The following is a 16,535-nucleotide window of genomic DNA, read 5'->3' as shown; positions in this document are numbered from 1 at the left end:
TGGTTGTGCTTCCCCAGCAGAGTGAGGAGGAACGAGGACAAGGGCAAGTTCCCACGGGAGAAGTCCATGAGGCCAGAGGATGGCGAGTTCTGTCCTAATTGCTGCTCCTCCTTCCCCCAGATTACGCTGCCGATGAGAGCTGCGCACCCCGAGGGTACCTGGCAGCCACCATGCAGTTTGTCCCCGGCCATTTCTCCTGTGACGTTGTGTGGGGAACCGTGATCCGAGTCCATTCACGCCTCAAGATGGGGCCCAGCATGGGGGTCTCTCGGGGTATGTGTTTTGCACAGGAGCACAGGTTGGGGTGAGAGGGTGTATAGAAGGGAGTTTGCTGAGCCCATGTCATCCCCTAGCCATCCAGGCCTTGCGCTCCGTGCTCAATGCCTTCTCCGTGGTGAACCGGAAGAACATGTTTGTGTATCAGGAGCGAGCCACAAAGGCCGTGTACTACCTTCGGTAGGTAGGCTTTGGGGAGACAGGGTCAAGCTGAATTGAGGGTGACCTGGGACGAAGCACGTCCAAAGACCTGACCGCTCTTTCCTAGGCTCCTGGAGACATCCTGCAGTGACCGGCCATGGGAAGGGGATGCCCTGCCCCCCTCCCTTGCTCTGTCCCGAAGCCAGGAGCCCATCTACTCTGAGGAAGCCTCGGCACGTATCACACACTCTCAATACCCCCACATGCCCCTTGTCTCCAGCTTCATGGAGCTGAGCCCTGACCACAGCTGTTCCTGTAGGGTCCCCGTTCTCCCCTGGATATGGCTTCTGGTCGCAGTCCAGATGCCACTCGTCCCGTGGGCCAAGTGGACAGACATATCCAGCTGCTGGTACATGGTGTCGGGCAGGCAGGTAAGGGGTGAGAGAGGAACCAGGTGACTTTCCAGAATCCTCCAGGATTTTTGGAGCCTCCTGCTCCTGTGCCCTGGGACACCGGCTCCAGTTCCCGCAAGTGGGAGCTGGGTGGAAAGTGAGGTTTAGGAGGAGGACTTGCATCAGACTGCGGCAGTGCAGCTCGAGGGGGAGGAGCTGGCCTGACCCTGTGGGTAGCGAGTAGTTCCCCCTAAGAGCAGGGGCAGATTTAGGGTGAAGGTGAAGCATTCAGTTTGGGAGAAGCTGAGCCTGAAATGTCCGATAGGCAGCTGGGTTCCCAGCAAATACTTAGGGCTCACTTAATGTAGCCAGGTCTTGGGCTAAGGCTGTTACATGACTTCTCTTTTAATCCTCAAGAAAAACCATGAGGTCGATGCTGTCATAATTCCCATTCTGTGGACAAGGGCACTGAGGCTTTGGGATGTAAAACTTGTCCAGTTTTGCAGGGAGTAGCCTAGCAGAACTGGATCCTGGTGCTGTTCCCTCCAGAGCTGGCACTCCTCACACTTCCCCCAGGGGATTGTTTGAGGCAGAGGTTCAAGGGCTGGTATGGGGTTGGCTGGATCCTCTGCAGTGACTCCGCCTTCTCACCATGGCTGTGTCAAGGTCCTGAGATCACAGATGAGCTGGTGCGGGTTCTGCGTCGGCGCCTGGATGAAGCCACACTGGATGTCATCACGGTCATGCTAGTCCGCAACTGCAAGCTGACGCCGGCTGACGTGGAGGTCAGCTCCTGCCCAGGCTCTGCCGTGGTGTCCAGCCTGTCTCAGCTGGACTCTGCCCCCAGCTCTGACCCTCTCTTCTCTCTCTGCAGTTCATCCAGCCTCCCGGAAGTCTCCCTTCAGAGGTGCTGCATCTGGCCCTACCGGCCACCTGCAGGCCTTGGATTCCTGCACTGTCCTGGTACTTGCGGCAGAACCTGCTCATGTTCCTGCACTCTCCCAAGTACACAGACAGCAACAGCCGGAACCACTTCCAAGTGAGAATGCCCCACCTCTCTCCACGTGCAGGTGCCCCATGACCTCGGGCCCATGCACACCCTTACTGTGGACCTGTGTTCTGCAGATCCCTCCACATGTGCCATTGCCCATGGACTTGTAGACACTCAACCCCTATTGCCTACCTGTGCTGCCACATGTACCTGTCCCCTGTGTACCGTGGCTGCCCATCCCCTAAGGATTTTTCCCTTTGCTTGGTCTCAATGCTGTGTGGCTATTCTCTCCGTAGCACCCACTCCCACCACAGGGTGGCCTTCCTGACCTGGATATCTACCTGTATAACAAGCCCGGTGGACAGGGCACTGGGGGCAAAGGTATAGTGAGGGCTGTGGGCTTGCAGCACTGTTAGATGTGGGAGGGCCTTTGCTCACCTTTGGACTGAGAGGGTCTTTCCCAGCCTTGCTGAGGGGGCTCTTGGGAGGGGGAAGGGTCTGCAAGCTCCAGACTTGATCCTTTCTATGGAATCTACCTAGGAGTCGCCTGCATCACACTAGCCTTTGTGGATGAAGGAGGCGCTCCCATCTCACTGGTATCCTGGCCTCCCTCTTCTCCGGGGCCCCCAGACCCCCTGCGAGAGGAGGAATTTGAGCAACTGACCCAGGTCATTCGCTGTCCAGTCATGCTGGACAGTTCTTCAGGTGGGGAGCTTGGTCAGAAGACGGGGGGTTCAGTTAATGCTGTGGAGAGGAAGGGTGGTGAGTACGGGGACTCTAGAGCACCCTCAGGTGACCCCCATTCTTTCCTGCAGCTCAGAATGGGGCCCCGAGGCTTCGATTGGATGTGTGGGAAAAGGGGAACATTAGCATCGTGCAGCTGGAGGAGAAGCTCCGAGGAGCAGCGCGCCAGGCCCTGGCTGATACCGTCATGGAGCTGCGGCTGCTTCCAGCCTCGCTGTGCATCGAGGACACACCCCCAGGTTTGCAGATCCAGAGCGCATCCCAGATCCAGGCGGGAGAGGTGGCGGGGGAGGGAGCAAAAGGGGTTTGGGGAAAGCCTCACAGAGGCCCCATCAAAAAAGCATATGCACAGTTGCCCAATACCGTGTGTGTATCAGGGTGATACACACGCAGAAATGTAGCTCATTGGTCACCCCCCAGGGACAGGTATATATCGCTCAGTTGCATGTACCATTGTCACTGACAGCACAGTAGGTGGCAAGTGGCTCTCATGCCAGTCTTGGGGCTGAGTTATCCAGAATGATCAGTGAGGGAGTCCGTGATGTCTGGCGTCCACAGGAAGTCTCAGGAGCGGATCGTCGGAAACCAAGAGTGCTGTAGGCCGCACTAGCACCTTTCCCCCTGCCGCTGTCCCTGGGGAGCCTGTGACTCCACCCAGCAAAACAGGCCGGCGCAGCTTCTGGGATATGCTGGTAATGAGAGGAGGGGTGAAGTCAGTGTCTGCCCTCTTGCCCGTCTCCCAGCTCCTCCTGCCCTGCCTGCCCTCCAGGCCTCCTCTGTTGGCCTGGCCTCAGATCTTTTCTATAAGCCTTCCCTGTCCTTTGGGTGGAGTTGGCAGGACCTGGCAAGTTCTCAGCTCACTGAGTGCCTTCACTTCTGCCATTTTTCTCTTTGGCTGCAAGATAAGTGCAGCTTCTGCTGTGGAGGAAGACGAGGTTCAGGAAAGTTAAGTCCTGTCCACGGCTGCCCAGTTGGCCTCTGGAAAGCCAGGGCCTGATCCCAGGCCTCCACATCCTCCAGGCTCATTACTGTTGCATGACACCACTGTCCTCCCCTTTCCTCTTCCCGATAGCCCTTCCTCATTCACTGCATTGCCCCCAGAGTAAAACAGAAGGTGGGGACTTGGGTTCCCCCAAAACAACTGATGACATTATCCTGGATCGGCCGGAAGACAATCGTGGTCGGAGGCGTCATAAGACTGAGAGTGTTCGGACGCCTGGTGGAACTGAGCGGGCACCAGGCCCAGATTCTGGAGCTCAGAGACAGAGGTGTGTGGTGGTGGCGGTGTTGCTGGGTCACCGGAGGGTATGGGTATGCAGTCGCAGACAAGCATTTGGTTCGTATGGATGTCTGTGAGGTTCTTAACCCCTGCTCTATCATTAGACGCCGGACAACACAGCTGGAAGAAGGTGAGGTGGGGACGCTGCACCCTGTGTTTGCGCGTGTCACTCAGCGCTGGATGGAGTTTATGGTTCATATCGGTGAGACCCCAGCCCCCTCTCCCATCCCTGGACTCCCTGGCCTGGGCTCCATCCTGCAGCCCCACAGTGACTTCTCTGCCCTGCAGGTTGCACCTCCGTGTCCAGAAGCTCCACCCACATGGTATCCCGCTTCCTCCTCCCATCCATCCTGTCTGAATTCACCACCCTGGTGACCTCAATGGCTGGAGACACCAGTGTCCGTGTCTTTGAGCAGCAGTTGTGAGTTTGAGATCTCCTGGGATTAAAGGGAACTTTTCCACACTTCCTAAAAGCTGAGCCCACAGGAGGCCTAACCCATGGAGGCTGAGCTAGGAGAGGTATAAGCCAGGCCCAGGGCACGGGGCTGCATGTGGTCTCTTTTCTTTCCACCCCTCCCTCCAACAGGGGTTCTGAGCCAGAGGTCTTCAGTCCTCGTTCCCCTGGGCAGCTGGGCCCAGCCCCCCGTCCAGCAGCTGAGAGGCACCTGCTGCTTCTGGGAAGGAACTTTGCACAGTGGAGGCGGCCCACCCAGCAGGGTGAGGACATGGTCTGGAGAAGGGGGTCAGAGTGACTGGTGGCCTCTGACCCTGCAGGGGCATAGGACCGAGGAGCTCTGCCCCTAGATCCTCACAGTGCCCCTCCCCACCCTGTAGCTGCCAAAGCCCTGCAGCGTTTTGAGCCAGGAGGTGACGGGAGCTCCGGGAGGAGTGCTCCTCGGCAGAGGCTCTTGCTGCTGGAGGTCATGGACAAGAAGGTAAATGTGGGGATAGGGACTGGGTGGTAGGAGGGGTTCTGTGGTCACACTAACCCTGACCTCTGACCTCCAGCTGCAGCTGCTGACCTACAATTGGGCTCCAGACCTAGGGGCGGCCTTGGGCCGAGCACTGGTTCGCCTCGTGCAGTGGCAGAATGCACGGGCCCATCTCATCTTCTGCCTGCTCAGCCAGAAGCTCGGGCTCTTCCATCATTATGGCCATTTGGACTTCCCAGTGCGCGATGAAAAGGTGCCCACCTTCTAGCTCCCTCCTCTAGATGCGCCTGCTGAGGGGCCAAAGAGGCACCAGCTCAGAAGCTGGAGAAGGGACAGACTGAGGGCAGAGGTGGTGGGGAGGGAGAGTGAGAGAAGAAGCCACAGCGGGGGAGAGGGTTGAGGTCAAGGCTGTGAGCTGCTGGGATGCTCCATCCCTCAGGAGCCGAACCCATTCCTGCTGCCGGCCATGGAGGTGGAGGCCCTCATCCGCAGCGCGAGCCCCCCGCTGAGCCGGGGGCAGGGCCGGCTGAGCGGGTCCTCTCGTGGTGGGGGTCCCCTTCCCCTGGACACATTCCCCTTCGACGAAGCCCTGAGGGATATCACAGCTGCTCGTCCCAGCTCCGCACTCGGTCCTGTGCCCAGACCTCCCGATCCTATCACCTACCATGGGCAGCAGTTCCTGGAGATCAAGATGATAGAGCGCAGAGGTGAGGGCCCTGGGCCCAGCACTGGGCAGGGGAGGTCTGTGGCCTCAGAGTGGGAAAGAGGTGCCAGCTCCTGAGGCTACCACTAATGCCCCCAACCCGCAGAGCTGGAGCGCCAGATGAAGATGGAGAACCTGTTTGTAACATGGCAGCAGCGCTCCGCCCCCGCCAGCATGCCCATCAGTGTGAGTGACACCAAGACATGACCCCAGTCTGCGTCCTCCACGGGCCTCCTGTGACCCTTCGCTGGCCACTGCTACAGTGCTCACTGCCCCATTTCCCCAGGCTGGGGAGCTGGAGACCCTGAAGCAGTCATCCCGCCTGGTGCACTACTGTGCGACAGCCCTGCTCTTTGACCCGGCTGCCTGGCTGCACGGGCCCCCGGAGACCTCGGGGCCCCTTGAGGGGCAGGTGAGAGTCAAGCTCAGCTTTCTCCTGTGAGGTCATCGTCCCTTCACCCCTGGCAGGGTGGTCAACAGCGGGTCAAACCCCCTTTAATCTCCCACAGCGACGCCATCGGCCCGAGTCGGGGTCTGGGAGCCGGGAGGCCCCCAGCAGCTGCGAGTGCTTGGATGCGCCTCCGCCGGGAGCCCGGGAGGAGCCTTGGCTGAAGGAGCTGAGCCTGGCCTTCCTGCAGCAGTACGTGCAGTACCTGCAGAGCACGGGCTTCGCGCTGGTGCCGCTGCGGCCCCCATCACCTGCCCGCAGGTGAGCCCCCTCCCGTGCCCAGGGGAGGAGCTGCCCCTCGCCACCAGTCCCCTGCTTTAGGAGCCTCTCTCAGTCCTCAGTGTGGTCTCTGTCCAGTCAGTGATGTCCTTCTCGCCAGTCTGAATTCCTTTTTAAAATACGACAACTGTGTTTTAAAAGTCTCTGGAACAAAAATTCAAGTCAGGCCTGCCTTCCTTACCAGTCTTTAGTGATCACCCATTACTACTTCCAGTCTCGTTTGATTCCCTTGAGAGTTTAATGGGCTGTTTCTTCTGCCAGAGGCTTTGACCCCAGCAGTTCTGTAGCTCCCCGGGGAACAGGTGGGTCCTCCTCAGCCTTCCAGGTTGATCCTTGCTGGGCTGGTGGCGCCTTCCCTGCTGCTCGTCTGCGAGGACCAGCCAGCCTTCCCCAGTCATGAGAGCAAAGCACCTTCACACACTTCGATCTTTCTAATGGAAACTCAGACATGCCTCAAGGCCTCCTGCCTTTGCCTCGCCCTCACGAGTCGGGGAGCCTTCCTGAGGGGCACTGTCCTCGCCTCGCCTGGCAGCAGTAGCTGCAGGAGCCCTGCCCTGCTCTCTGTGCCTGCACTCTGGGCCCTGCCTTGCCCCTACTCACCATGGACCTGGCCAAGCTGCTCCCCTCCGCGGGCCTATTTCCTGTCCTGCAAAATGATTCCATGTAAAGTGGACTCGGGCTGACAGCTGCAAGGCTTCACCTCCGGCCTACTCATCCTCGTTTCCCCCTTCCCCTTCTGCAGTACCAGCCGGCTGCGGGCCATGGCTGTCCTTGGAACAGAGGGCCGAGGCTCCTTCTCCTGCCCGAAAACCAAGACTGAGGGGAGCCCCAAGGTAACTCACTGTCATGTAACGAAGCCAACAGCACCCAGACTCCAGTGCCACTGGCCCTGAAACATTTCCCGGTGGCCCTGCATGATGTACTGAGGTCACTGCACTGTTAAAGTCAGGGACCCAGGAGCCTTCCACCCTGCTGGTTCGAGGCTGGCGAGTCCCCAGCCCTTGCCCTCTTTCTCCTGTCTTCAGAGTTCTGGATCTTCCGTCACCACCTACCACCTGCAGCGGGCACTGCCCGGGGGCATCATCCTCATGGAGCTGACTTTCCAGGTGAGCTGGGGAGCACTGGGGGGCGGCGCCAGGCCTCCCTGTATCTTGCCCTCCTGACCTCATCTTCTTCCTCCCTCCAGGGCTGTTACTTTTGTGTCAAACAGTTTGCCTTGGAATGTTCCCGGATCCCAATGGGGCAAGCTGTCAACTCTCAGGTATGTGGCAAGAACAGGAATATGGGGCGACTCAGGCTCAGGCACGGTCAGTACGGCCCCAGTGTGCTGTGAGTAGGCCGGCCCAGTGACTGATCTGGTGCCATGTCCTGACTAGGCCAGTGGTCATTCTGGTACCATGACTAGACCCACTGCCCATCTGACCCTGGAGTCCAAGTCCATCCAACTGTTGCACCGAGGCAAAAGGTTGTCCAGCTTAGTGGCTGGTCTGGCCTGGTCCTGCTGGCACTGTGGTCATCCGTAACAGACAGCTGGACAGCGGGGACACTGGAGCACAAGGGATAGCCCGTGTTTAGGTGGATGCCCCCGGCCCAGTCGGGAGTTGAGGCGTCCTAGTGTTGTCAGCACAGTCACTGACACCTAGAGTAAGGACTAGGGCTCTCTCCCACACAGCATACCCCAGTTCTGCCCAGGGCGGGGCCTCTGTACCCCAGGAGGGCCAGGGCCAGAATGAGTCAGGGCCCTGAAGCTCTTGCTATACTTGTGTTAGTGCAGCTCCTACATGTTGCCAGGAGCAGCACACGAGGGCCTGTGCCTTCTCTTCTCCTCGTTTCTGAGAGATCAGGATCTGTTTGGATCCAGTACAGACAAGACAGACACCTCTCCATTGTCTAGAGCCCTCAGGTCTGGACAGTTCCTCTCCAGCCCATAGATGCCTTTGACTTGAGTATGGATACCTGGTCACAAGAAACCCCAGGGTAAGAGGACCCCATAAAAGCATGGTGACGTTGTATGTAGGAACTGACCTGGGCCAGCGTGCTCAAAAGGGAGCACGGGTGAGCAGGTCCTCTCACACCTGCCTGTAGCATTAGAGGGAAGACCCCACCCCATTATGCTCCACAGCTTCCTTCTGGTTTCCCTGCCCCGATCTCCGGCTGACCCGGCACCCACTTGACCGCTAAGCACACTCGGGTTTCTAGATGGCCTCATTATTACTGCTGTTTCAAGTGATTGGTGTGTGAGCGTGGACTCAGCAAAGAGGAGCATTTCAGTCCCACTGCACAAATAAGGACACTCAGTTCACAGAGGCTACGTGAGTGGGGCCAAGACACACAGCTAGTCCATGACGGTTTTGGGGACTCATCCTGACTGATTCCCGTTTAGCACATCCCCTCTAACTTTATGAAGACCTTCACATTTTCCCCAGGGTGCAGGAGGACATCAAGACAGAAGCTCTCTCCTTCCCTGTTAACACCTAAGCCTGATGCCCCCAGCAGCGGGCCATGTAGTCTGCCACTCCAGCAGCCCTCACCCAGCTGTTAACACACTTTTTTTTTTTTTTTTAAGATTTATTTATTTATTTGAGAGGCAGAATTACAGAGAGAGGGAGAGACAGAGAGAAAGGTCTTCCATCTGCTGGTTCACTCCCAAAATGGCCACAATAGATGGAGCTGAACTGCTCTGAAACCAGGAGGTTCCCCCAGGTCTCCCACGTGGGTGCAGGGGCTGAAGCACTTGGGCCATCCTCCACTGCTTTCCTAGGCACGTCAGCAGGGAGCTGGATCGAAAGTGGAGCAGCTGGGACTCGAACTAGCACCCATATGGGATGCTGGCGCTGCAGGTGGAGGCTTAACCTACTACATCACAGCGCCAGCCCCTGTTAACACACTTTGAGTAAAGGTGATCTCCATCAGAAGCTCCTGCCCCATGCCCGGCCCAGCGCTGGCAGGCATGTTCAGATGAAGCTTTCAGAACGATGGGAAGATGAGGCTGGCGAGGAGGGAAGGAGCAGGAAGAGCTTTGCAGCAACATGTGCGCCCCCTGCCCTCCAGACCACCGCCTTATCTTCCCCAGCACCATTTTTGAGGCATCCTTTGTGCAACTGACTCACTTCGTCTGATGCGTCTCATCGCCCACAACTAGACTGTGCTTCTGGAGGGCAGGGGCTTGTTTCTGTTCCCCAAGGGGCCCCCGGCATCTCCAACAATAGCTGGTGGGGACACGGCAGATACTCAGCAAATACCTGCTGCGTCAGTGGGTCCGTGCCACACTCTAGTGGAACCCGAGATCCAGCCGAAGGCCCAGTCTCAGAACAGTTAGAGCACAGTGGGAAAGATGCAGATGTGAGGAGGGGAGCATCCCCCACCCATTGTGCTGGCACAGAGAGCTCTGCTGGGGAGCAGCAAGGGGCATGAGGCTCCCCTGGGAGGAGGGAAGTGTGTGCGGGGCCACCTGTGCCACGCACCCTCACATCGTCCCCTGCTGCCACCTCCCCAGCTGTCCATGCTGTTCACAGAGGAGTGCGACAAGGTGAGGGACCTGATGCATGTCCACTCGTTCAGCTACGACTTCCACCTGCGCCTCGTGCACCAGCACGTGCTGGGCGCCCACCTGGTGCTGCGACACGGCTACCACCTCACCACCTTCCTGCGGCACTTCCTGGCCCACCACCCTGATGGACCCCACTTCGGCCGCAACCACATTTACCAAGGTTCGTGCCATCGCATTCATACCATGTTGCCATGCTCTGTCCTGCGTCTGAGGTTCTTCACTGTCAGTTTCATGTCACAGTTTGGACCTTGTAGTATGTGGACCCTGCCTCTGTTCTGAGCCACTTTCACCCCACCTCAGTGTCCCCAGGAAAACAAGGCCTTGGCTACTCCCATCCAAGGCTCAGTGTCTGCTGTCTCCTGTAACTTCCCCTCAGGAACATTGGAGCTGCCCACACCACTGATCGCCGCCCACCAGCTGTACAACTACGTGGCTGACCACGCCAGCTCTTACCACATGAAGCCACTGCGCATGGCCCGGCCAGGGGGCCCAGAGCATAACGAATATGCCCTGGTGTCGGCATGGCACAGGTGAGGCTGCCGGGGCTGAGGCTGGGCCGTGCTTGCAGTAGAGAGGGAGACGCACGTCTTCTGGGGCAGAACAGGGCTGAGGTTGACATCCCGCCCACCATGTAGCTCTGGCTCCTACCTGGACTCCGAGGGACTTCGCCACCAGGACGACTTTGACGTGTCTCTGCTCGTCTGTCACTGTGCCGCACCCTTTGAGGAGCAAGGAGAGGCCGAGCGGCATGTCCTGCGGTCAGCAAATCCCCGCCTGCGATGCCCCCACTGCCCCACCTGCCCCCAGCTCTTGCCCTGATCACTGCTCTCACCCCTCTCCCCACCCAGGCTGCAGTTCTTCGTGGTGCTCACCAGCCAACGAGAGCTCTTCCCACGACTCACTGCTGACATGCGCCGGTTTCGGAAGCCCCCCAGGCTGCCGCCCGAGCCTGAGGCTCCAGGGAGCTCAGCCGGCAGCCCCGGGGAGGCCTCGGGGCTTACTCTAGCCTCTGGAGCAGCCCCTTTGTTCCCACCACTGGCCGCAGAGGTGGGTATGGCGCGAGCGCGGCTGTCACAGCTGGTCCGGCTGGCTGGAGGCCACTGCCGTCGGGACACCCTCTGGAAGCGCCTCTTCTTGCTGGAGCCTCCGGGGCCTGATCGGCTGCGGCTGGGAGGTCGCCTTGCCCTGGCAGAGCTGGAGGAGCTCCTGGAAGCAGTCCATGCCAAGTCCATTGGTGACATTGACCCCCAGCTGGTAAGACCTGGGGCCTCCACACAGGGCTGGGGTGGGTGCCAGCATTCCACAAGCAGCCAGCATGGAGGGCACAGGAGTCTCCATGGGGACTGCGACAGCATTCAGGCCTGTGCACCCTCTCCCAGGACTGCTTCCTGTCCATGACGGTCTCCTGGTACCAGAGCCTGATCAAGGTTCTCTTAAGCCGCTTCCCTCAGAGCTGTCGCCATTTCCAGAGTCCAGACTTGGGAACTCAGTACCTGGTAAGTCCCCCTGAGCACCTCTGAAAGGGGGAAACACAGGAATCCTCAAGTGAGGTGACAGGTGTCCCCTCAAGGAGCCCCAGGCTGACCAAACAGGCAGCTCTGCAGGGAGGCCTTCATGGAACGGGATAAAACCCTAGGAGCACTGAGCATCGAGCTGCAGTAGGTGATTTGTTGGGAATTACCCAAGAGCTCTGTCCGCAAAGGCTCACCAACAGCCTGAACCCTGGTGTCAGATTCCAGGGCCAAGCTCAGGACTGATAGCCCTTGGAGCACACAGAACCTAGCGCCTGGGCTCAGAAGTGGAGGACCGGAAAGCACGTGTTGGGCCTTAAAGCCGATATTCAGAGTGTGTGGTCCACAGACCAGCAGCATCAGCGACCCTCTCGGGTCCCACTCCACGTACAGACTCAGGATCTGCATCTTGGCAGCATCGCTGGGGATGTGTCCCACGTTCAAGACAGGAGTGATGGTGGTGGACAGGCATGTGGGGAGGTGCACCCAGCGAGCGCTGGGGCCAGGAGAGCAGGTGCAGAGCAGCCTTCCAATGCGGAAGCAGTCGGGGCCTGCGAGGGGTCCTGCAACATGGGCCTGTTCACTTCCAGATATACAAAGAGCCCTGTAGTGAAGCTGCAGCCAGTCAGGTGAGGCTCAGCAGTGCAGGTGGCAGGGGCAGGTGGGGGTGCTCCTTGGGTGGCGAGAACACTGAGCAGCAGTGGGTCGGGGGCAACGGCGCCAAGTACAGCAGGGTCAGGTTGAGAGCGAGGCCCACGAGGCTCCTCACCGTCTAGAAGAGATGAAGCTCAGGGGAGAGAACCAGCCAGGAGCGGAGCATGAACTGGTGGGGGAGGGGGGGGGCTGAAGCCTGGGGAAGAGAAGTCGCCACGGGACCGATCACGTAGCTGTGCGTTAGGGAGCAGGTGGACGGAGGGGGACTGGCCCACAGGAGGCCAGAGTGCTGAGAGCCAGGAGCAGGCAGGTGACAAGGTTGGGTTGTGCCCAGGGTGGCAAGCCCTCCTTCCTTGGTTGGCTACAGTGTGCCAGGCTTTGCACAGCATCTCTGGCCCGAGTGCTGCTCTCGTCCTGAGGAGATGCAGACAGGCTGGCAAGCCAGGGAGGGTGCAGGTAGAGGTCCACGTTGGCAACACGAGCCTGAGTGACAGGCATGCAGGTGAGGGCAGGTCTCCACAGGTGCCCTGCAGGAGGCGGCAGCCCCTGCCCCTGCCCCTGCCGTGGGGCGGCCTCACCCCGGCTCCCTGTGTGCTTCACTGCAGGTTGTGCTGAACCAGAAGTTCACTGACTGTTTTGTGCTAGTGTTTCTGGACTCACACCTGGGAAAGACGGTGAGAAGAGGGGGTTCAGCCAGTGGGAGGCCGTACCCTAAGTGCTCCACCTGGGAGCTTGCTGAGGTTGGGGTACCCACTCTTCCCCAGCCCTGCTCCCTGTCCCCACCCACAGCCTCCTCTGACCAGCACACCCGCTGTTTCCCACAGTCTCTGACAGTGGTCTTCCGAGAGCCCTTCCCCGTCCAGTCCCAGGACAGCGAGAGCCCCCCTGCCCAGCTGGTCTCCACCTACCACCACCTGGAGTCCGTCATCAACACAGCCTGTTTCACCCTGTGGACCCGCCTCCTGTGAGGCAGCGCTGAGTCACCACTGGAATCCTGCAACTGGGCAATGCCCCCGAGGCAGGACTGACCAGGTCTTCTGGCCCATGGCAGGAGAAGCTGAGTGTCCCTGAAGGCTCAGGGCTGCCTGCCCTAAACGTGCACAGCCGCCGCCCAGCCGCGGACTCCAGAGGGTCAGGCCAGCTGCCTGAGGTGCCCATCACCGCTGGGCCCTTCCAGAAGAGGACTCCTCCTTCCTGCTCCCTGGTGGCGTCCAGGAGTTGGTTCTTCACAGGAGGTGGTGAGCACTCAGCAGAGCTCCCCTTCCTGAATCCTGCTGCCCAGTCTTGACCACTGTGGGCCACCTGCCCACCTTGGGCGTCACTGCTCGATCTGGACATTTAGCCTTCTTGGTTCCAACCCCAGCTCTGCCTTTGAAGCACCCAGGACCACCACCGAGCCCCTCTGCTCTTGGACCCGTGGTTTCTCATCTGTAAAGGACATGGGCTCCAGCACTCTCCCAGCCGCTCAGAGCCCTGGCACCGACTGGAGGAGTCAGTGTGAGCTGTCTCACGTCCCCTCAGTGGACGGGGACACAAGAGAAACGGAAGTGTTAGACACTGTGTGTCCTCCCCCCAGACCCATAACAGACACATGAAAATGGTCAGCAGGCGTCTTTAATTCAGACTTGGGATTCTCGGTCCCTGGCCCTGAGAGGCATCTGGGTGGTGTCAGGGCCTCACTGGTCAGCCTGTGGGCGGCCCCGCCTGTCCCAGTAGGAACGGAGCCAACTCAGACCCTCCACGGTGTCTCCTGCAGGAGGGAGTGGGAGTGGCATTTCTACCCAGGGAGAGGGAAACTGGCCCATGCACTGCTTGTCCCGCCAGGGCTCTGAGCATGCCCAGATCCCCTCTCTGCCCCTCACCTTGGGGCCGATACTCGCAGCCCACAAAGCCTTGGTAGCCTTGGTCTTCCAGCAGCTGGAATAGGTAGGGGAAGTTCAGCTCTCCAGGGCTGCTGGGCTCCCCTCGACCTGGGACCTGGGCCACCTGCACATGGCCTGGGGACAGATGTGGGCAGATGTGGGGCCAGGCTCCCGCCAAGGCCTGAGGGACAGAAGGGGAAGCTGAAAGGTGGGCATAGGACTTCGCACGGGGAAGGGGACCCTCACCCACAATGGGCAGGAACTCGCGGATGTTTCCTGTCAGGTTCCCGTCCATGATCTGCCAGTGGAACACGTCCTGGAGACCGGAGCACTGGTCAGGCCCTGCTCTTCCGCATCTGGGGACGTGGGCCCTCGGCACTCCCCATCATCCACTCACCATTTGGAGCTGCAGATTGGGTCTTCCGACTTTCTGCAAGATGGCTGCCGCTGGGGGAGAAGCCGAGCCCGGGCCATGAGACTCAGAGAGCACAGGGACTAAAAGGGACGGAGCGGGCCAGGGGTCCTACCCTGCTGGGGCGTGTCCAGGAAGTATCGGGGGTCCGTGACGCGGGTGTTGATGGGCTCCAGCAGTCCCACGAGGTTCTCCTGGCACCGCGTCAGATGCTGTGAGCACAGCTGCTCCCCAAGGCTGCCCCTGCCAGCCTCTCGCTGGCCAGCGCCTGCCTTTGCCTCATGTGCTCTCCCCACTGTACACCCGCTCCGGTACACACGCAGTATGTCTACATGTGTCTCCACTCGTCTCACCTGGGCCAGAACCCCAGCCGCATGCCTCAGGTTCTCCAGAAACACCGTCTCCATCTCCTCCCGGACTGCTGCCCGATCAGCCCCCTGCGGTACTCGGCCAGCCATCAGGTGAACCCTGGGGGGCAGATGGGACCAGAAGCCTTCCCTCCCTCGGCTCCCTGCACAGCGCTGCCAGGACAGCTCTGGGTATGCTGGCTCACCCATCTCCGTGAGCATGCAGTCCGGCCCAGAGCCCCGAGACACTCCTGTGTCGGCCTGAGGCCTAGGCCTTTCCCAGACACCTTCCCGGCAACCCCTGGAAGTCCATCCTTTCTCACCCCCTCTGCTTTCAACCTCCTGTCCCCAGGTCCTCCCAAGCAGGCTTGGGTCTCATCTTTAAAAGCCATCCTGACCTCGCCCTTCTTGGCTGCTTGCCTGCTTCCTCTCCTTACCCTCATGCCCCAGTAGTGCCCCTGTGTCACCAGGATACCTCTGCTCAGCCTGTGTGACCTCTGTAGGAGGTGACATTGGTGGGCACAGCCCCTTTACGCCTTCTACCTCTCTCCCCATCGCCACCTGTCTTTTTCAGCCACAGGCATCTGGCAGCAGAAGCTCCAGGCTCTCCCAACCCCAGACCAATCCCCAGCCTCACGGCTTCCCCAGCCTCACGGCTTCCTCTTGCCTCTCTGACCTGCCACTCAGGCCAACGGCCCTCTTTCCCCGAGCAGCTTTCTCTGGTCCCAGACAAGCTCAGGTGCCTGCCTTGCTCCCACAGCTTCCTGTGGGCCCTGGACATCTGTTGCTATCTCCCTGGTCTGAGCCGCACCCCCGCATAGGATGACACGAAAATGGTGAGCGGGACAGCACACGACAGATAAAATACAGAAGGACTGCGTCTGGAGGGGGTGAGGGCCGGGGCGCTCTGACATGGGCGCTGCCAAGCCCCACCCCACCCCTCCAGCTCCCGACCTCGACCCCGAGGCAGGGTCAGGTCACCAAGGGGGAGGGGCGGGGGCAGGGTACCTAGGACAGCCCAGGGCCTTGGCGTACAGCACGGCCTGCTCCAGCCCCTCTCGGAAGGCCACCTGTCTTCCGGGAATGGCCCCCAGCCCCATCTCCCCCTTTTCTTGGTCTCCTGCGGAGAGAAAGCGGCTCGGTGCTAGCTCGGGCACCCGCGCGGCCCGCGCGCCCTGCCGGGCCCCGCAGCGCACCCGGGGGCGTGTTGATCAGAACCAGCCGCAGCCCGGCATCCTTGGCCGCGCGCGCCAGCGCCTCGGGGTCCTCTGCGTACGGCCAGGCCACCTCGGCCGCCTCGAAGCCGGAGCGGGCGGCGGCCTGGAGCCGCGCAGGAAGGCCGGGCAGCTCGGGGAACAGCCAGGACAGGTTAGCGGAGAAGCGCAGCGGAGCCATGGTGCGAGCATGGGCCGGCCAGAGTCCGCGCGCCGACCGGAAGGCGGAAGCCGGCGGGCCGCGCACGGAGGTAGCCGAAGCCTGGCGCCGCCAGAAAGGCGCTGGGGTGGGGGCAGGGAGGGGCGCGGCGAGCGAGAGGGGCGGGGCCCGTGGGGAGACAGCCGGGCGCCCCAGGGACCAGTTGCCGTGGCTGAACGTGTATAATGTCCCCATTATAAAAATGAGATCTGTACCACCAAACAAAGAACTTTTATACCGTCCCTTACCGCACAGCTAACCCGTTAGCTTTCCCATACGGATTAAAAAGTACATGTGCAATTTTTTTCTTAGAAAATTCTGATCATCCTGTATGTGCAGCTTTGTTGCCTTTTTTTTTCTTGTAATGTTATTTTATGACCTTGTTCCCGTGTTCTTTAGTATTCTTTAAAAAAGCCATCACTGTAGGCAGCTCGTAATTATCACAGTAGACGGGCACTCTGTGTGTGTGTGTGTGTGTGTGTGTGTACGCGCGCGCGCGTTCTAGAAGAGCACGTCCATGCACCTCTTGGTCCCCCTCTTTGTCTTAGTTTCCTCTTCTGGAGATGTCCATCACAGTGTCTGCCTGTCCACAGCCTTTGAC

General features: G+C 59.9%; 2 protein-coding genes across 10 annotated transcripts in view; one reads left to right on the top strand and one right to left on the bottom strand.

The window, feature by feature from the left end:
* The window catches only part of SZT2 (SZT2 subunit of KICSTOR complex), a 50,163-nt gene extending 36,659 nt beyond the window's left edge, over positions 1-13,504 (top strand). For 5 of the 9 annotated variants that reach the window (XM_051856595.3, XM_008265405.5, XM_051856593.3 and 2 more), the window contains 30 exons: positions 121-273; positions 354-456; positions 545-650; positions 737-848; positions 1,476-1,594; positions 1,684-1,848; positions 2,097-2,181; positions 2,341-2,505; positions 2,616-2,783; positions 3,103-3,236; positions 3,646-3,812; positions 3,928-4,025; positions 4,112-4,244; positions 4,410-4,540; positions 4,658-4,758; positions 4,832-5,008; positions 5,195-5,462; positions 5,565-5,644; positions 5,745-5,870; positions 5,968-6,167; positions 6,928-7,018; positions 7,211-7,291; positions 7,372-7,446; positions 9,682-9,895; positions 10,112-10,265; positions 10,371-10,493; positions 10,584-10,989; positions 11,115-11,231; positions 12,506-12,574; positions 12,725-13,504. In XM_051856595.3, the coding sequence (XP_051712555.3) occupies positions 121-273; positions 354-456; positions 545-650; positions 737-848; positions 1,476-1,594; positions 1,684-1,848; positions 2,097-2,181; positions 2,341-2,505; positions 2,616-2,783; positions 3,103-3,236; positions 3,646-3,812; positions 3,928-4,025; positions 4,112-4,244; positions 4,410-4,540; positions 4,658-4,758; positions 4,832-5,008; positions 5,195-5,462; positions 5,565-5,644; positions 5,745-5,870; positions 5,968-6,167; positions 6,928-7,018; positions 7,211-7,291; positions 7,372-7,446; positions 9,682-9,895; positions 10,112-10,265; positions 10,371-10,493; positions 10,584-10,989; positions 11,115-11,231; positions 12,506-12,574; positions 12,725-12,868 (4,265 nt within the window). In that variant the 3' untranslated portion in view covers positions 12,869-13,504. Of the gene's footprint in view, positions 1-120; positions 274-353; positions 457-544; positions 651-736; positions 849-1,475; positions 1,595-1,683; positions 1,849-2,096; positions 2,182-2,340; positions 2,506-2,615; positions 2,784-3,102; positions 3,237-3,645; positions 3,813-3,927; positions 4,026-4,111; positions 4,245-4,409; positions 4,541-4,657; positions 4,759-4,831; positions 5,009-5,194; positions 5,463-5,564; positions 5,645-5,744; positions 5,871-5,967; positions 6,168-6,927; positions 7,019-7,210; positions 7,292-7,371; positions 7,447-7,959; positions 8,163-9,681; positions 9,896-10,111; positions 10,266-10,370; positions 10,494-10,583; positions 10,990-11,114; positions 11,232-12,505; positions 12,575-12,724 lie in introns of those variants that run through there. The other 4 variants (XR_011390751.2, XM_051856596.3, XM_051856598.3 and 1 more) reach the window with 4 other exon arrangements.
* Positions 13,499-16,311, bottom strand: HYI (hydroxypyruvate isomerase (putative)). Its single transcript, XM_008265409.5, has 8 exons — positions 15,718-16,311; positions 15,530-15,641; positions 14,528-14,642; positions 14,290-14,368; positions 14,160-14,209; positions 14,009-14,078; positions 13,763-13,897; positions 13,499-13,650 (listed from the first exon to the last, which is right to left on the bottom strand). The coding sequence occupies exons 1-8, from the start codon at positions 16,127-16,129 to the stop codon at positions 13,577-13,579; spliced, it is 1,047 nt and encodes a 348-aa protein (XP_008263631.5). The 5' UTR covers positions 16,130-16,311; the 3' UTR covers positions 13,499-13,576.
* Between the last annotated feature and the right edge of the window lie 224 nt (positions 16,312-16,535).

The sequence above is a fragment of the Oryctolagus cuniculus genome, chromosome 7 (genome assembly GCF_051225735.1).
Source record: "Oryctolagus cuniculus isolate XC-2025 breed Fujian yellow rabbit chromosome 7, ASM5122573v1, whole genome shotgun sequence".
Lineage (NCBI taxonomy): Eukaryota > Metazoa > Chordata > Mammalia > Lagomorpha > Leporidae > Oryctolagus > Oryctolagus cuniculus.
This window is presented reverse-complemented; position numbering and strand designations above follow the sequence as displayed.

Coding starts and splice junctions, on each gene's coding strand:
- HYI (XM_008265409.5), bottom strand. CDS start 16,129: ATGGGGACATTATACACGTTCAGCCACGGCAACTGGTCCCTGGGGCGC. Junction 14,210..14,289: donor CCTGGACACGCCCCAGCAGG/GTAGGACCCCTG, acceptor CTTCTCCCCCAG/CGGCAGCCATCTTGCAGAAA. Junction 14,079..14,159: donor CCAATCTGCAGCTCCAAATG/GTGAGTGGATGA, acceptor TCCGGTCTCCAG/GACGTGTTCCACTGGCAGAT.